The sequence below is a fragment of the Hyla sarda genome, chromosome 1, assembly GCF_029499605.1.
Source record: "Hyla sarda isolate aHylSar1 chromosome 1, aHylSar1.hap1, whole genome shotgun sequence".
In the NCBI taxonomy this organism is placed as follows: domain Eukaryota; kingdom Metazoa; phylum Chordata; class Amphibia; order Anura; family Hylidae; genus Hyla; species Hyla sarda.
The window spans coordinates 467689261-467708108 of NC_079189.1; the positions used below are offsets into that span (position 1 = coordinate 467689261).

Sequence of the window (18848 nt, forward strand, 5' to 3'; positions counted from 1 at the left end):
TTTGTTGCGGCCTCTATACCAGCCCTTGGCTGTCCGGGCATGCTGGGAGTTGTAGTTTTGCAACATCTGGAAGTCGGCAGGTTGAAGACCACTGCTCTATACTGTGTGGTATCCCTATGCCCGGGCTGCAAAAAATAAACAAAATAAACTTTAACTCACTTGCCGGTACCGGGTTTATCTTCTTCCTAGTGAATGGAATGTCGGACAGCCGTCAGCCTATCACCAGCTGCAGCGATGTTCCGCCTCGGCCGCTGATAGGCTGAGCCCACTGTCATGTAAGAAGGGCTTCTTACATGACAGTGGGCTCAGCCTATCAGCGGCCGAGGCGGAACATCGCTGCAGCCGGTGATAGTCTGACGGCTGTCCGACGTTCCCGTCCCTAGCGTAAGGCCGACGTCGGAACATGCGTGAGTTTATTTTGTTTACCTTGTGTCTGCGGCGGCGGCCACAAACAGCACGAGGAGGGCAGCGGGTGACATGTGAGTATTTACCCCGATGGGGGCAGCGCTGGGCTGATAATTAATTTTTGTTGGAGGGGGGGCAGAATAGCGCAGCACTGGGCTAATAATTTTTGTTGGGGGGGCAGAATAGCGCAGCGCTGGGCTGATCATTAATTTTTGTTGGGGGGGGCAGAATAGCGCAGCGCTGGGCTGATCATTAATTTGGGGGGAGGAAATACCTTTATATACCGTGGAACCGCCGAAAGTTACAAAAATGCCGTGATACGCAGATTTGGTCATACCGCCCAGCTCTACCTTAAACAAGACATTTTCAGAAATGCTTGTACATTGAAGTATGTTTAATTTCACATAATTTGTCTAGACATATTTATCTTAATTGGAAAACCCCTATAAACTATGACCTCTTATGTTTAATTGCAGGTTATTCCCAAGATGAAGTTTGTGTTGATAAAGTTCGATACTCAGTATCCGTATGGAGAAAAGCAGGATGAATTCAAACAGCTGGCAGAAAGTTCATCTTCCAGTAAAGAGCTTCTGGTGGCTGACGTTGGGATCTCAGGTAGGTCTTCTGTTACAGATGTAACTTACACTGATATACAACAAAAATAGAGAAACATAGCCGCACATCTACCATTTGTACTTTGATCTACTTGCTTCTCAGCATAATTTCAAAAACTAACAGGCTGTTAGTATACATTTTGATCAAAAAAAGTACAAGCCCACTCGCCACATCAAGGCCACCTAGTCAGAGTGGGTCCTTAACCTAACACTGCCGTAGTGCCGGGCGGCGACCACTGCGTCCGCGACACCAAGCCCACAGAGGAAAAGACCCAGTGGCCAGGCAGCCCCACTGCTGCCCGACCAAGCCTTTGGCTCCGAGTCATACCACCCCACAGACAAAGCATCACAGAAACAATGGCCGCCACAGAGCACCACACCAGTGTGAACACCTACCATGTGCTCCCTCCCAGAGGGCTGGGAGAATGCTAGTAGGAAACCCATATACAGTCTCCTACTAATTAGAAACGCCTGGGCCTAATGGGTGGAGTGGAGTGCTGTCCATGGAAGAGACTACAATGTACAACACAAATAGAGAAACATAGCCGCACATCCACCATTTGTATTTTGATCTACTTGCTTCTCAGCAGGGAGCATATGGTAGGTGTTCACACTGGTGTGGCGCTCTGTGGCGGCCATTGTGTGCTCTTTGGCAGCCCTTGTTTCTGTGATGCTTTGTCTGTGGGGTGGTGCGGCCCAGAGCCAGGAGCTTGGTCGGGCAGCAGTGGGGCTGCCTGGCCACTGGGTCATTCCCCCTGTGGGCTTGGTGTCTCGGAGGCAGTGGTCGCCGCCCGGCGTTACACCAGTGTTAGGTTAGGGACCCACTTTGGCTTGGTGGCCTTGACGTGGCGAGTAGGCCTGTACTTTTTTGATCAAAATGTATGCTGACAACCTGTTAGTTTTTGAAATTATGCTGAGAAGCAAGTAGATCAAAATACAAATGGTGAATGTGCAGCTATGTTTCTCTATTTTTGTTTTAACTTACACTGATGTTACTCCCTATACAGAACTTTCCATAGTGTAAAAGATTATTTGATTCAGATATAAGTGATCATTTTCATGAATCCTTTACTTACCTTTATTTATCCTAGTGCTAAGAAAATAAATACTTTTATCTTTACTATGAAAATTTTAGTTTCCATTGGCCACATGCGCTTGGATATCTCCTTTCATTTACGATTAACACATTCATAGATTCATATTACCCAGTGGAAGCCAAAGTCTGTCATTTTAGTCTCCATTCAGATGGTTCACATCGAGGTTTACATTGATTCGCTGTATGGAATAGCACATAGAGCAGTATACAACAAAAAAATATGTACCGCAATATTTACGTTTTTAACATGGCTGTCTATGTATGCCAGATATCAGTAAGTGGTATCCGTCATAGATATACACCAGCGAATTTCCTGGAAGCATACCTGTCATATCACAGAATATATATATATGTTACTCACTAGATCATGTAAATGGTTTACATGTCCTTTTTATGTGTCTAGCTTCTGTATTTGGCTCTGCTGCTCACTCATTCTGACTTCCACTGCTCAGAAAGAGGTGTTTCTGAGACAAGCGCCTGCCCTCACTCACCAAGCATTCACTTCCTCCCTGAGTCTGCTTTGCTGGGTCTCTTCATCCAGTCACTGCAGGCTGCTCTGTAACCCCCTGCTTTTTGTTTTCAGACAGGAGTCTTATAGAGAGAACAGGAGTGAGCACAAAGGAGTGCTACTCCCGCCCTCAATTACTGGACTTTTTCCCAGCCTGTGGTCCAGCTGGGACAATGATGATGTTGCAGCCAGACAGGATTATGTTCTGGGTTGTATGGGGACCCCTAGTGGTCTTTTATAAGCCATAATTTCTATTTTTATGAAGTATATTAGAAAGGTCAAAAACCTATAATCCAGCATTTAATGCAATAAATGTCAATCCACAAAACACCATATGAATAACCTACAAAAGACTGACTACCAATATTAATCCAATACTTAAGTATGCAATATAGAAAATAGAAAACATACAACAGAGCAGCCCTCCTATTAAATGACCCAACCCATAAAACACCACCATTCCCAAGAGCAACAGGTGGGGAGCATACACAGGAATATCCACACTGTATCTATGTCCACAGGATTATAGGCATTCCATGATAACAGATGACTCCTTGGATGCACCCCACCACCACCACCTCATCACATGTTTGGAATCTTCATCAGGAGACGGTGGTGGGGTGCATCCCAGGAGTCTGCCGCATGTCCCAGAGAGGTATTTTATGCAGTGAGTAATATGCAAGACATCTTGTAATGCCTATATTGATGTGGACATAGATAGATAGATTGTGCATATTCCTGTGTCTGCTCCCCACCTGTTGCTCTTGGGGTTGGTGTTGTTTATGTTTAATGTTTTGTATTTTTTATATTGCATAATTGATGACTTCCGACTACTGCATGTTGCAGAAAAGATGGCTGCCCAAGTGCACAGAGCATGAGGCCGGGACAATGCGGCTCATGAATAATGTCACAGGCTGTGCTCTTCTCCAGCTGTTGTGTAACATGTCATAGCATGGACAAGAATCTTTGGTTGGATGCAAAATTTATACAGAAAGCAGCTTGCATGAGCTGTGTTCTACCTAATGTAACTAACTAAGGTTATAGAGGACCTGGCTATCTTTTTGACTATGTTTTCATAGACCTTTGCTTTTTTGACATTTTTCTGTTATTCCTCTATGAAATATAGAAATAATCGACAAGCTGCTCAAGAGACACAGGCTGTCACACCTCCTTACTCCCCTCATCTCCAATCCCATCCTTGACTGACATACAGGGTTCTTTACATAAGATGAGGGGAAGATGAGTAAGGAAGCATGCCAGGGTTGTCCCCACGTCCTTGACACTTGGAATTAAGATGGTGATTTTGCCAACCACCATCAGTTCCAGGTATAGTTTGCTTTTATACCCTCACCGCTATCCAATGGGGTCTGCAGCTTTTGGCAAGAACTGACAGATTCCTTTTAAGGGTACATGCATATTTTCTGCTGCAGATTTGCTGTAGCAGATTTTGCTACCCATTGAAGTCAATGGATAGCAAAATCTGCAGCAGGTCTGCAGTAAAAGTACGCACGTGTGAATGCACCATTTACTTGTACACTGACATGCCCCTTTAAATCCAGCTTGAAAAAAAAAATCCCCTATTCACAGGATAAGAAATAAGTGTCTGATTTCCGGGGGAGGGAGAGATCTTCATGACGGTACCCGACTCTTCAAGCTGACTGATCCAGCCCCCACCTTTTGAGACAAACTGTTCTCTCCAGTGACGGGTCCTTCAGTCAATCACCCGCTTCATTTGGCTGAGGGGTCTTTCACGGCCCGAGATCAGAAACCTAGTCCCTATCCTGTACATAGGGGAAATGTTTATTTAAAGCTGGATTACTCCATCAACAAGGGGAATGGTAACACCCAGTTGCCAATTCATACATTTCCAGGAGGAATAGCAGAGCAGTGGGACAGCACAGAGTTCTTCGAAAAGATAATCCATTGTCATTTCATGAGGAATAAGTTCTTACTTATAAGGTCAGGAGAGGCCATGTGTGCCTTTTAAAGTGTATACTCAAAACCTAGCTTGTGATGTGCACAAATTACATTGATATTTCCCCTCATAAATCTAGTTTTACAAATGGTTTAGTAGCATTGTCCGTGTGTTGTTTTCTGACGGTAGATCACGGACAGGGGCATGATAATGGTGTGCCAACTGTAGACAGAGTCTCTGCCAAATGTCTGTCTACTTCTGTATACTTAAAAAGTCAAATCTGCTGAACCTTTAAAGGGGTACTCCGCTGCTTAGCGTTCGGAACAAACTGTTTCGAACGCCGGAGCCGGAGCTGGGAGCTTGTGACATCATAGGCCCGCCCCCTGATGACATCATGCCCCGCCCCCTCAATGCAAGTCTATGGGAGGGGGCGTCAAGCCCCCTCCCATAGACTGGCATTGAGGGGGCGGGGTGTGACATTATGAGGAGGCAGGGCTATGACATCACGAGCTCCCGGCTCCAGTGTTCAGAACAGTTTGTTCAAAACGCTGAGCAGCAGAGTACCCCTTTAAAGCTTACCAGCTCTCCATTGTTTGCTGTTACTTTTTCCGTTGCTCATCAGGACACTGCCATCATTTATTTGGCAATGTTTGGCGGCCCCTACTGAGAATTAAAGTAAAATGCTGGCTGCACCCATGCAGTGTACTTCTTTTATACTGGGACCAGCATTTCCCCTGTTCTCGCAATAAGTTTGGGGTTCCAGTAGTCGGACACCTCCAATAATTTCTTCAGAATGAAATACCTCCCAGGGTCTATTCACACGTACAGCATTCTGCGCAGATTTGATGCTCAGGATTTTCTACTGCATATTTTAATGTAAACTAAATGACTGAACACAACTTCAAATTCTGTGCATCAAATCTGCGCAGGATACTGTATGTGTAAATAGAGACTTATCCCCTTAAGGACCAAGCCCATTTTAACCTTAAAGGGGTATTCCAGGCCAAAACTTTTTTTTATATCAACTGGCTCCGGAAAGTTAAACGGATTTGTAAATTACTTCTATTAAAAAAATCTTAATCCTTCCAATAGTTATTAGCTTCTGAAGTTGAGTTGTTGTTTTCTGTCTAACTGCTCTCTGATGACTCATGTCCCAGGAGCTGTGCAGTTCCTATGGGGATATTCTCCCATCATGCACAGCTCCCGGGGCGTGACATCATCATTGAGCAGTTAGACAGAAAACTTCAGAAGCTAAGAACTATTGGAAGGATTAAGATTTTTTAATAGAAGTAATTTACAAATCTGTTTAACTTTCCGGAGCCAGTTGAGATATATATATATATATATATATATATATATATATATATATATAGGTTTTGCCTGGAATACCCCTTTAACCCCTTCAGGACGGAGCCCAATTTGGCCTTAAGGACCGGAGCGTTTTTTGCACATCTGACCACTGTCACTTTAAACATTAATAACTCTGGAATGCTTTTAGTTATCATTCTGATTCCGAGATTGTTTTTTCGTGACATATTCTACTTTAACATAGTGGTAAATTTTTGTCGATACTTGCATCCTTTCTTGGTGAAAAATCCGTAAATTTGATGAAAAATGTGAAAATTTTGCATTTTTCTAACTTTGAAGCTCTCTGCTTGTAAGGAAAATGGATATTACGAATACATTTTTTTTTGGTTCACATATACAATATGTCTACTTTATGTTTGCATCATAAAATTGACGTGTTTTTACTTTTGGAAGACCCCAGAGGGCTTCAACGGTCAGCAGCAATTTTCCGATTTTTCACAAATTTTTCAGGGACCAGTTCAGGTTTGAAGTGGATTTGAAGGGTCTTCATATTAGAAATACCCCATAAATTACCCCATTATAAAAACTACACCCCCCAAAGTATTCAAAATGACATTCAGTCAGCGTTTTAACCCTTTAGGTGTTTCACACGAATAGCAGCAAAGTGAAGGAGAAAATTCACAATCTTCATTTTTTACACTCACATGTTCTTGTAGACCCAATTTTTGAATTTTTACAAGGGGTAAAAGGACAAAATTTTTACTTGTATTTGTAGCCCAATTTCTCTCGAGTAAGGACATACCTCATATGTCTATGTAAAGTGTTCGGCGGGCGCAGTAGAGGGCTCAGAAGGGAAGGAGCGACAAGGGGATTTTGGAGAGTACGTTTTTCTGAAATGGTTTTTGGGGGGCATGTTACCTTTAGGAAGCCCTTATGGTGCCACAACAGCAAAAAAAAAACACATGGCATACCATTTTGGAAACTAGACCCCTCGGGGAATGTAACATGGGATAAAGTGAGCCTTTATACCCCACAGGTGTTTCACGACTTTTGCAAATGTAAAAAAAAAAAAAAAATTTTACCTAAAATGCTTGTTTTCCCCCAAAAATTTTATTTTTAAAAAGGGTAATAGCAGAAAATACCCCTAAAAATTTGAAGCCCAATTTCTCCCGATTCAGAAAACACCCCATATGGGGGTGAAAAGTGCTCTGCTGGCGCACTACAGGTCTCGGAAGAGAAGGAGTCACATTTGGCTTTTTGAACGCAAATTTTTCTCTGGGGGCATGCCGCATTTAGGAAGCCCCTATGGTGCCAGGACAGCAAAAAAAAAACACATGGCATACCATTTTGAAAACTAGACCCCTCGGGGAACGTAACAAGGGGTTAAGTGAACCTTTATACCCCACAGGTGTTTCACGACTTTTGCATATGTAAAAAAAAAATTTTTTTTTTACCTAAAATGCTTGTTTTCCCAAAAATGTTACATTTTTAAAAAGGGTAAAAGCAGAAAATACCCCCCAAAATTTGTAACACAATTTCTCCCGAGTAGGGCGATACCCCATATGTGACCCTAAACTGTTGCCTTGAAATACGACAGGGCTCCAAAGTGAGAGCGCCATGCGCATTTGAGGCCTAAATTAGGGATTGCATAGGGGTGGACATAGGGGTATTCTACACCAGTGATTCCCAAACAGGGTGCCTCCAGCTGTTGCAAAACTCCCAGCATGCCTGGACAGTCAACGGCTGTCCGACAATACTGGGAGTTGTTTTGCAACAGCTGGAGGCTCTGTTCTGGAAACAGTGGCGTACCAGACGTTTTTCATTTTTATTGGGGAGGGGGGCTGTGTAGGGGTATGTGTATACGTAGTGTTTTTTACTTTTTATTTTATTTTTTGTGGTAGTGTAGTGTTTTTAGGGTACAGTCACACGGGTGGGGGTTCACAGTAGTTTCTCGCTGGCAATTTGAGCTGCAGCAGAAAGTTTGCGGCAGCTCAAATTTGCAGCCTGATACTTACTGTAATCCTCCGCCCATGTGAGTGTACCCTGTACGTTCACATTGGGGGGGACATCCAGCTGTTGCATAACTACAACTCCCAGCATGCCCGTTGGCTGTCGGTGACTGCTGAGAGTTGCAGTTTTGCAACAACTGTAGGCATACTGGTTATGTATCACTGAGTTTGTGACCTATCTCAGTGTTTCACAACGTGTGCCTCCAGCTGTTGCAAAACTACAACTCCCAGCATGTACGGTGCATGATGTACGGTGACTGCTGAGAGTTGTAGTTTGCAACAGCTGGAGGCACACCGGTCGTGAAACACTGAGTTAGGTAAAAAAAAACTGAGTTTCACAACCATTGTGCCTTCAGCTGTTGCAAAACTACAACTCTCAGCAGTCACCGACAGCCAATGGGCATGCTGGGAGTTGTAGTTATGCAACCAGCAGATGCACCACTACAACTCCCAGCATGCACTTTAGCTGTTTGTGCAAGCTGGGAGTTGTAGTTATACAACAGCTGAAGGTACACTTTTCCATAGAAAGAATGTGCCTCCAGCTGTTGCAAAACCATAAGTCCCAGCATGCCCATAAGGGAATGCTGGGAGTTGTGGTGGTCTGCCTCCTGCTGTTGCATAACTACAGCTCCCAGCATGCCCTTTTTGCATGCTGGGAGCTGTTGCTAAGCAACAGCAGGAGGCTGTCACTCACCTCCAACGATCTAGACGCTGCAGGTCAGTCCCGCCGCCGCAGCTGCTCCTGGGGCCCCGATCCCAACAGGGGCGCCGGGGATCGGGGTCCCCAGCACCCGGGGTGCACGTCCCGCACCCGCTCACGTCCTCCGGAAGAGGGGCGGAGCGGGTGCGGGAGTGACACCCGCAGCAGGCGCCCTGATTGGTCGGCCGGTAATCCGGCCGACGAATCAGGGCGATCGTGAGGTGGCACCAGTGCCACCTCACCCCTGCAGGCTCTGGCTGTTCGGGGCCGTCAGAGACGGCCCCGAACAGCCAGTAATTCCGGGTCATCGGGTCACTGGAGACCCGATTGACCCGGAATCGCCGCAGATCGCTGGACTGAATTGTCCAGCGATCTGCGGCGATCGCTGACATGGGGGGGCATAATGACCCCCCTGGGCGATATGCCGGGATGCCTGCTGAACGATTTCAGCAGGCATCCGGCTCCGGTCCCCAACCGGCTAGCGGTGGGGGCCGGAATTCCCACGGGCGTATGGATACGCCCTCGGTCCTTAAGGACTCGGGATGCAGGGCGTATCCATACGCCCTATGTCCTGAAGAGGTTAAGGACCAGGCCAATTTTATTTTAGCTTTTTCCTTTTTTCCTCCTCGCCTTCTAAAATCCATAACTCTTTTATATTTCCATCTACAGACCCATATAAGGGCTTGTTTTTTGCGTGATCAATTGTACTTTGTAATGAAACCTCTCATTTTACCATAAAATGTACAACGAACCCCCCAAAAAATTTTTGTAGGGAGGAAATATTAATGAAAACCACAATTTTGCACATTTTGGAGGGTTTTGTTTCCACACTGTACACTTTAAGGTAAAAATGACATGTGTTCTTTATTCTGTGGGTCAATACGATTAAAATGATACCCATGGCTACATACTTTAATATTTTTGTACCGCTTAAAAAAATTCTAAAACTTTTTGTACAAAATCAGTACAGCCCTATTTTGACCACCTATAACTTTTTCATTTTCCCGTATATAGGGCGGTACTTTTTATCGATACCCCATTTGCATATATAAAACTTTTAGATAATTTTTAATACATTTTTTAAAATAACAGTGTGAATTCGGGTAGAAAAACAGACATGGTGCACATCTACAATCTTGTATAATGATCTGATTGCTTCTCAGCATAATATCAAAAACTAACAGGTTGTTAGTATACATTTTTGATCAAAAAGTACAAGCCCACTCGCCACGTCAAGGCCACCTATTTAGAGTGGGTCCCTAACGTCCCTAGCATAAAATGGCGCAGCACCGAGCGGCGACCACCACCGCCGCGACACCAATGCCCACAGGGGGGAACGACCCACCGGCAGAGCGGCCCCAATGCCACTCAAACCAGTCTATGGGCCGCACCCCCCCCCCCCCCGGCAGACACGGCGCCACGGCAGCAACGGACACCGCACAGCACCACACCAGTGTGAACAAGGTGCAATGGCTCACTTACCATGCTCTCCCAGTCAGACTGGGAGGCTGCTAGGAAAGAAATGACCCATGTGTAGCTAACTACTACTTATATAGGGTTGGGCTGAGGGGGTGGGGAAGAGTGCAGACAACATGTTCAAACAAAAAAAAATGTGACAAAAAAGCAGCATTTTTTGACTTTTTTTATTTTTTACGTTTACGCCATTCACCGTACAAGATCATTAACATGATATTTTGATAGTTCGGACATTTACGCACGCGGTGATACCAAATATGTTTAAAAAATGTTTACGCTTTTTGGGGGTAAAATGGGAAAAACTGACAATTTTAATATTTATTGGGGGAGGGGATTTTTCCCTTTTACTTTTTATTTTTACATTTTTCAACTTTTTTTTAAATACTTTTTATGTCCCCATAGAGGACTATCTATAGCAATCATTTGATTGCTAATACTGTTCAGTGCTATGCATAGGACATAGCACCGATCAGTATTATTTTATTCTGCTCTGGTCTGCTTGATCTCAGACCAGAGCAGAAGACCCCGGGAGATGGCCGGAGCCAGGTGAGGGGACCACCGGCCGCCATGCTGGATGATCGGATCGCCGCGGCAGCGCTGCGGGCGATCCCATCATCCATTCAAAGTACCGCACTGCCGCAGATCTGTATTGATCACGGCATCTGAGGGGTTAATGGCGGACATCCGCGCGATCGCGGATGTCGGCCATTACCGGCGGGAACCTGCCGAGTATGACGCTCCGATGCTTGCGGTCATACACAGGACGTAAATGTACATCCTGGTGCGCGAAGTACCGCCAAACCAGGACGTACATTTACGTCCGTGGTCGTTAAAGGGAATCTGTCATCAGAATCACCTGCATTAATCTTCTGGTTTAGGCTTGTAGTGCAGGTGACTCTGATGACTACGATACTTACCATTCTTAGATCTGTGCCTCCGTTTCAGAGATATTTCCAGTTTTCTTAATAGGTTATTGAGGCATCTTGGTGCACAGGGGGGCAATTCCCAAGCCCTGGGTGCACGGTAACATCTGGCCTAAATCTTCATAAGAAACTCTTCCTTCCCTGTGCCGTCTTTCCCTGTGCCGTCTTCTCCTATGCTGCAGAATGGAGCTCAACTCAGCATCTTCACGCCTCTGCTCTGCTGTGAAATCTCTCTTGTGAGAAGAGAGATTTCACCTCATGTCTACTATGGCCAGCTGTGCCTGCAGAGTAGAGGATAGTAGCTACAGAGTGGAGCACCATTCTGCAGCATAGAAGGCTTTGCACAAGCGAGGAAGCATTTCCTATGAAGATTCAGACGTCAGCCTGCACCCGGGGTTTCAGAACCCCACCGTCCACTAATATAGCAAATAGACAAATTTCTTAGAAAACATCATCTGTCTCTAAGATATTACATAATTTATGTCATTCTAGTCACGCAAGCTGCCTGCAAAACCGGTCTGACATAGTTAGAATCCTCATGTTCAACCTCATTACTCACTTCTTACATTTTTATGACTTTTTTACAGCTGTAATTTATTTTGACATAATTGTCCTACAAAGTACCTCTGATCACATTAGCGTCAAAGCTTATATTTTTAAAGGATCCATATTGTATACGAGAGAAACTGTTGTGATCTGGTTTCTATTGTAATGGGGTACCTCTGTCTTTTTGTGCTGCGTAGAAGACGGACTACACTATTCTGTCTGTTAAAGTAATAGAAACAATAACCCTGAACAGTAATAACCCACAATGTGTTTATGATCATGATCAAGGATGAGAGAGTGCAAGATCAGTTCAAATGTCTCCAATGTCTACTGACCACGAGGGGAATATGAGGCCATTTTAATTATTTTCACTATTATCGTAGTTATACGACACATAACCTTTATTTTGTCCATGGTTCTCCCTATTCCACAGTGCCCTATGCCTAGCCAGAGTTATCTTCCTAAAAATGAGGGCCTTACTCCGGCACCTTACCCTAAGGTCTCTGTCTCAATGGTAAGGTATGTCTTTTTGCTGATGACACAAAGATATGTAACAGGGTTGATGTTCCTGGAGGGATCCACCAAATGAAAAAGGATTTAGGAAAACTAGAAGAATGGTCAGAACTCTGGCAACTGAAATTTAATGTGGACAAATGCAAGATAATGCACCTGGGACGTAAAAACCCTCGGGAAGAATATATAGTATTTTACACAATCTTGACCTGAGTATCTGAGGAAAAATTTAGGAGTAATTATTTCAGAAGACTTAAAGGTAGGCAGACAATGTAATAGAGCAGCAGGAAATGCTAGTAAAATGCTTGGATGTATAGGGAGAGGTATAAGCAGTAGAAAAAGAGAAGTGCTCATGGCGCTGTAGAGAACACTGGTGAGACCTCACTTGGAGTATTGTGCACAGTAGCACAGTACTGGAGGCCTTATCTCCAAAAGGATATAGATCAGTGGTTCTTAACCTGGGTTCGGTGAGTCAGTCCTGGGGGTTCGGCGGGGGAGGTCGCAACAGGACAGGCAAACCAAGCAATTGCTTGGGGCCCCAAGCAGAGCCGGTGTTTGCCTGTCCTGTAGAGACGGGGCAATTTCCCCCATCACTATTAACTCCCTGCGGCCCCGCGTTAAGTTTAAAAACGCAGGGCCACCGGGAAATAGCGGACACTGGGACGTCACTGACGTCCCTTGCGTGCGCCCATGGAAACGAAGGTGCCAAGGACCGGAGGATAGAGAAGGAGGAAGCCACGCACTGGCCAGCTTGGTAAGTGACCAGCGGCACGTCATCTTCGGTGCTCAGACCACCGGTCCCGGGACCTACTGCTATAGCCGGAGCCGTGGTCGGAGCACTGAAGTGGCCAGTACACAGGCAGGCATACAGCCTCCAGCCATACACTGTATATGGCTGGAGGCTGTATGTCTGTGGGGGAGCACTGCCTACATCAGTGGTCTTCAACCTGTGGACCGTTGGCTGTCCGGGCAACCTGTGGACCGTTGGCTGTTCGGGCAACCTGTGGACCGTTGGCTGTCCGGGCAACCTGTGGACCGTTGGCTGTTCGGGCAACCTGTGGCCGTTGGCTGTCCGGGCATGCTGGGAGTTGTAGTTTTGCAACATCTGGAGGTCCGCAGGTTGAAGACCACTGGCCTACATAATGTGGGGGAACACTGCATGCCTAAAGTGGGGGAACACTGCCTGCCTAATGTGGGGGAACTCTGTCTGCCTAATGTGGGGGAACACTGCCTGCCTAATGTGGGTGAACACTGCCTGCCTAATGTGGGGGAACACTGCCTGCCAAATGTGGGGGGAACACTGCCTGCCTAATGTGGGGAGAACGCTACCTGCCTAATGTGGGGTGGAAGACTATCTTCCTAATGTGGGGGAACACTGCCTGCCTAATGTGGGGGAACACTGTCTGCCTAATGTGGGGGAGCACTGTCTGTCTAATGTGGGGGAACACTGCTTGCCTATTGTGGGGGAACTCTGTCTGTCTAATGTGGGGGAACACTGCCTGCCTAATGTGGGGGGAACACTGCCTGCCTAATGTGGTGGAACACTGCCATTGTTGCGAAATGGACATGAGAGTAGCACTTGCCAAGGTAAAGCCGCGCATTTCTGAACTGGTCTCTGAAAGACAACAGCAGAAGTCACACTGATTTGCAGTAAATATTCATTATGTTTTAGTTTTTATGTGAAAATCATGTTTTCATGGTTTTGTTCTTTGTTCTTAATGGGTTTGTTCATTTTGTGCACCTATGTATAAATATATACTTAAATATATACCTCCTATGTTTTGAATTTGAAAAAATCATATTTTATTTTTCCAATTAAGAGGGGTTCGGTGAATGCGCATATGAAACTGGTGGGGTTCAGTACCTCCAACAAGGTTAAGAACCACTGATATAGATACTCTAGAGAGAGCTCAGAGAAGAGCTACTAAACTAGTACATGGATTGCAGGATAAAACTTACCAGGAAAGGTTAAAGGACCTTAACATGTATAGCTTGGAAGAAAGAAGAGACAGAGGAGATATGATAGAGACTTTTAAATACATAAAGGGAATTAACACTGCAAAGGAGGAGAGCATATTTAAAAGAAGAAAAACTACCACAAGAGGACATAGTTTTAAATTAAAGGGGCAAAGGTTTAAAAGTAATATGAGGAAGTATTACTTTACTGAGAGTAGTGGATGCATGGAATAGCCTTCCTGCAGAAGTGGTCGCTGCAAATACAGTGAAGGAGTTTAAGCATGCATGGGATAGGTATAAGGCTATCCTTCATATAAGATATACGTCATATACGTTCCCCGAGGGGTCTAGTTTCCAAAATGGTATGCCATGTGTTTTTTTTTTTTTTTTTGCTGTTCTAGCACCATAGGGGCCTCCTAAATGCGGCATGCCCCCAGAGCAAAATTTGCTTCCAAAAAGCCAAATGTGACTACTCCTCTTCTGAGACCTGTAGTGCGCCAGCAGAGCAATTTTCACCCCCATATGGGTGGTTTTCTGAATCGGGAGAAATTGGGCTTCAAATTTTGGGGGGTATTTTCTGCTGTTACCATTTTAAAAAATTAAAATTTTTGGAAAAACAAGCATTTTAGGTCCAATTGTTTTTTTTTTTTTTTACATTTGCAAAAGTCATGAAACATCTGTGGGGTACTAAGGCTCACTTTATCCCATGTTACATTCCCCGAGGGGTCTAGTTTGCAAAATGGTATGCCATGTGTTTTTTTTTTTTGCTGTTTTGACACCCTAGGGGCTTCCTAAAGGTGACATGCCCCCCAAAAACCATTTCAGAAAAATGTTCTCTCCAAAATCCCCTTGTCGCTCCTTCGCTTCTGAGCCCTCTACTGCGCCCGCCGAACACTTTACATAGACATATGAGGTATGTGCTTACTCGAAAGAAATTGGGCTACAAATACAAGTAAAAATTTTCTCCTTTTACCACTTGCAAAAATTCAAAAATTGGGTTTACAAGAAGATGTAAGTGTAAAAAATGAAGATTTTGAATTTTCTTCTTTACTTTGCTGCTATTCCTGTGAAACACCTAAAGGGTTAAAACACTGACTGAATGTCATTTTGAATACTTTGGGGGTTTAGTTTTTATAATGGGGTCATTTATGGGGTATTTCTAATATGAAGACCCTTCAAATCCACTTCAAAACAGAACTGGTCCCTGAAAAATGTCGAGTTTGAAAATTTTGTGAAAAATTGGAAAATTGCTGCTGAACTTTGAAGCCCTCTGGTGTCTTCCAAAAGTAAAAACTCATAAATTTTATGATGCAAACATAAAGTAGACATATTGTATTTGTGAATAAATAGTTTTTATTATTTGTAATATACATTTTCCTTACAAGCAGAGAGCTTCAAAGTTAGAAAAATGCAAAATTTTCAAATTTTTCATCAAATTTTGGGATTTTTCACCAAGAAAGGATGCAAGTTACCGCAAAAATTTACTACTATGTTAAAGTAGAATATGTCATGAAAAAACAATCTCGGAATCAGAATGATAACTAAAAGCATTATTAATGTTTAAAGTGACAGTGGTCAGATGTGCAAAAAACGCTCTGGTCTTTAAAAGGGTACTCCGCCCCTTGACATCTTATCCCCTATCCAAAGGATAGGGGATAAGATGTCAGATCACCGCGGTCCCGCTGCTGGGGAGCCCCGAGATCCCCGCTGCGGCACTGCGCTATCATTACAGCACAGAGTGAGTTCGCTCTGTACGTAATGACGGGCAATACAGGGGCCGGAGCATTGTTACGTCACTGCTCCGCCCCTCGTGACGTCATGGCCCGCCCCTTTCAATACAAGTCTATAGGAGGGGGCGTGGCGGACGTCACGCCCCCTGCCATAGACTTGCATTAAGGGGACGGGCTGTGATGTCACGTGGGGCGGAGCCATGACATCACGCTGCTCCGTCCCCTGTATCGCCCGTCATTACGCACAGAGCAAACTCGCTCTGTGCTGTAATGATAGCACGGTGCCGCAGCGGGGATCCCGGGGATCCCCAGCAGCGGGACTGCGGCGTTCTGACATCTTATCCCCTATGCTTTGCATAGGGGATAAGATGTCTAGGGGCGGAGTACCCCTTTAAGGCCAAAATGGGCTTGGTCCTTAAGGGGTTAATTACTGTTAGAAATAATAATGAGAGAGTTACAGGACGAATTTGCTTTTAAAAAACAATAAAAAAACAAAACAAAGAAAAACCCCAGTGTATTAAAGTGGATCTGCTGCCAAAATATGCTGTCTAATTTTAACTAATTTTAATTTTAAAATATGCTGTCTAAATCTTTTGGAAACCCCCTGATTGCCACAGTCATGATAACATACTGCTCTTAAAGGAGAACTACGGGATTTAACATTTTATCCCCTATCATAAGGATAGGGGATAAGTTTCAGATCGCGGGGGGTCCGACCGCTGGGGGCCCCCCGATCTCCCTTATGGGGCCGCGGCTGACACGCGCCCTCCATTTACTGCTATGGGAGAGCCGAAGCGCTGCCTTCGGCAATTTCCGGCTCTCCCATAGCAGTGTATAGAGGGGGCATGTCGGCCGCTGCCGCGCGGTGGTCAACACGCCCTCTCTAACCAGAGAGCTGGGGCCCCCGTACGGGAGATCGCGGGGTGGTTCGACCGCTGGGGCCCCCCTGCGATCTCCCGTACGGGGGCCCCAGCTCTCTTAAGATAGGGGATACATTTTTCAATCCCGTAGTTCTTCTTTAAGTAGGGAAGCATACTGTTGTGACAGATCTGCTTTATGGCCACTGGCTATTTTTAACATGTATTTCAGTGCTTATTTTGTATTGTTCCTTTATTCTTTTACAGATTATGGAGATAAACTTAACATGGAGTTGGGTGAGAGGTATAAGCTGGATAAGGAAAATTTCCCTTATTTTTATCTGTTTGTAAATGGAGACATTGAAAACCCAATTGCTTACACTGGAGTGGTTAAGACCAGTGCTATCCAGCATTGGTTGAAGACTCATGGAGTATATTTGGGCATGCCTGGGTGCCTGGAGGACTATGACATGCTCGCCTTAGAGTTCATGAAGTTGACTACTATAGACGAGAGGAGAATGTACCTGAAGGAAGCTCAGAACATGCTGGCTAGTGTTGGAGAGCTGGAGAAACTGTCTGCAGAACAGTATATAAAGATCATGAGCAAAGTCCTCGACCAAGGGGAGAGCTTTGCTGTCAGTGAGTTTGAACGTATAACAAAACTAATTGAAAAGAACAAAATGAGCGAATCAAAGAAAGAGGATCTACAGAAGAGGCTCAATATACTCAGCAGCTTCAAGAGCAAACATCAAGACAGAGAGGAGCTTTAAATGTCAACGTAATATATTTATTCCAACAGTATTTCTCCAGAGTTCACATTAACTGTACAGGAAACACTGACATGACCCATCATAATTCATGGACATCTATCTAACCATAGAAAGTCTTACCGATAGACCCGTGTTTTCATTGGGCACCAGAAAATGTGTCTATTCTATTTTCCTATACGTTCAGCAATACAGTATTATATTTCTTTAAAGGGAAAAGATTTAAAAAATGTTTTTTACTTTTGTATTTTCCCATTCAAATTCCATGCAATAGATGCTCCAGAAGAGTCCGCAAAATTCAAGAGATACTCAGCTTATAATAGCTGGAAAAAGGTAATCATGGTGCCATAATAGAAGGTTATCCATGAATCCATTCAATAGGTGGGAGAGCATTATCCCCTTATCTCCATTTAAAGGGGTACTCCGCAGCCCCAGCGTTCAGAACATTTTGTTCGACACATGCCCCCTCGATGCAAGTCTATGGGAGGGGGCATGGCTCGCCATGCCCCCTCCCATAGACTTGCATTGAGGGGGCGTGGCGTGATGTCATGAGGGGCGTGACCGTGATGTCACGCCACCCGCACCCAGCGTTCTAAATGAACCCCCGCGATCAGACATCTTATCCCTTCTCCTAAGGATAGGGGATAAGATGTCTAAGGGCTGAGTACCCCTTTAAGAACCTTGAATTATTTTTCACTGGATAGCTGTACACTTTGGCAGGAGTAAGTGTTTCCCAAACTATTTTACATAGCATACCTAACTTCTAGAAAATAATCGAGTCAAGTTTGCTGCAATGCAGAGATCCCAGAAATGTAAGGTGGTTCCCAAGCACTCAATAACACCTGTAGCTTCTTATTAAATTGACGTGTGTCTTCTATAGTTTATGGTTTGTTACATATAGAGATGAGCGAACTTACAGTAAATTCGATTCGTCACGAATTTCTCGGCTCGGCAGTTGATTGCTTTTCCTGCATAAATTAGTTCAGCTTTCCGGTGCTCCGTTGGGCTGGAAAAGGTGGATACAGTCCTAGGAGACTCTCTCCTAGGACTGTATCCACCTTTCCAGCCCACCGGAGCACCTGAAGGCTGAACTAATTTACGCAGGAAAAGTCATCAACTGCCGAGCCGAGAAGTCTGTGACGAATCGAATTTACTGTAAGTTCGCTCATCTCTAGTTACATATCATAAACTGCATTATGTTAGTCTGCAAGCTTCTTACCTGTGAGCAGTGATAATCTGAATTTACACGTCTCTGGCCTTATTTCTATATTGCCTGTCATTTTCCATTGATAGTACATAAGTTGTGGCCAGGATTGTGCAGAACTCCGTATTGTTTTTTTTATAATAGCTTCTTTAACTGGCTGCACTCATTGTTTATTTTCTTTAGTAATTTATCTTGCAGTGTCTTACAATATAAGAAACACACAATGTAGACGTGCTAAATAAACCTGGACTAAAGCAATGATCACACAGACAGGTATTCTCCCCACTACAGAAGTACCACTAGATGTTCTGCTGCCTTGTG

The 18848-nt window shown here is 44.6% G+C and overlaps 1 protein-coding gene across 1 annotated transcript in view; it reads left to right on the forward strand.

Annotated features, from left to right (window-relative positions):
- ERP29 (endoplasmic reticulum protein 29) overlaps positions 1–18300 on the forward strand; it is a 33604-nt gene extending 15304 nt beyond the window's left edge. The window contains exons 2-3 of the mRNA XM_056552353.1: positions 882–1020; positions 16824–18300. Coding sequence (XP_056408328.1) covers positions 882–1020; positions 16824–17326 — 642 coding nt within the window. The 3' untranslated portion in view covers positions 17327–18300. The remainder of the gene's footprint in view (positions 1–881; positions 1021–16823) is intronic.
- The last annotated feature ends 548 nt before the right edge of the window (positions 18301–18848 follow it).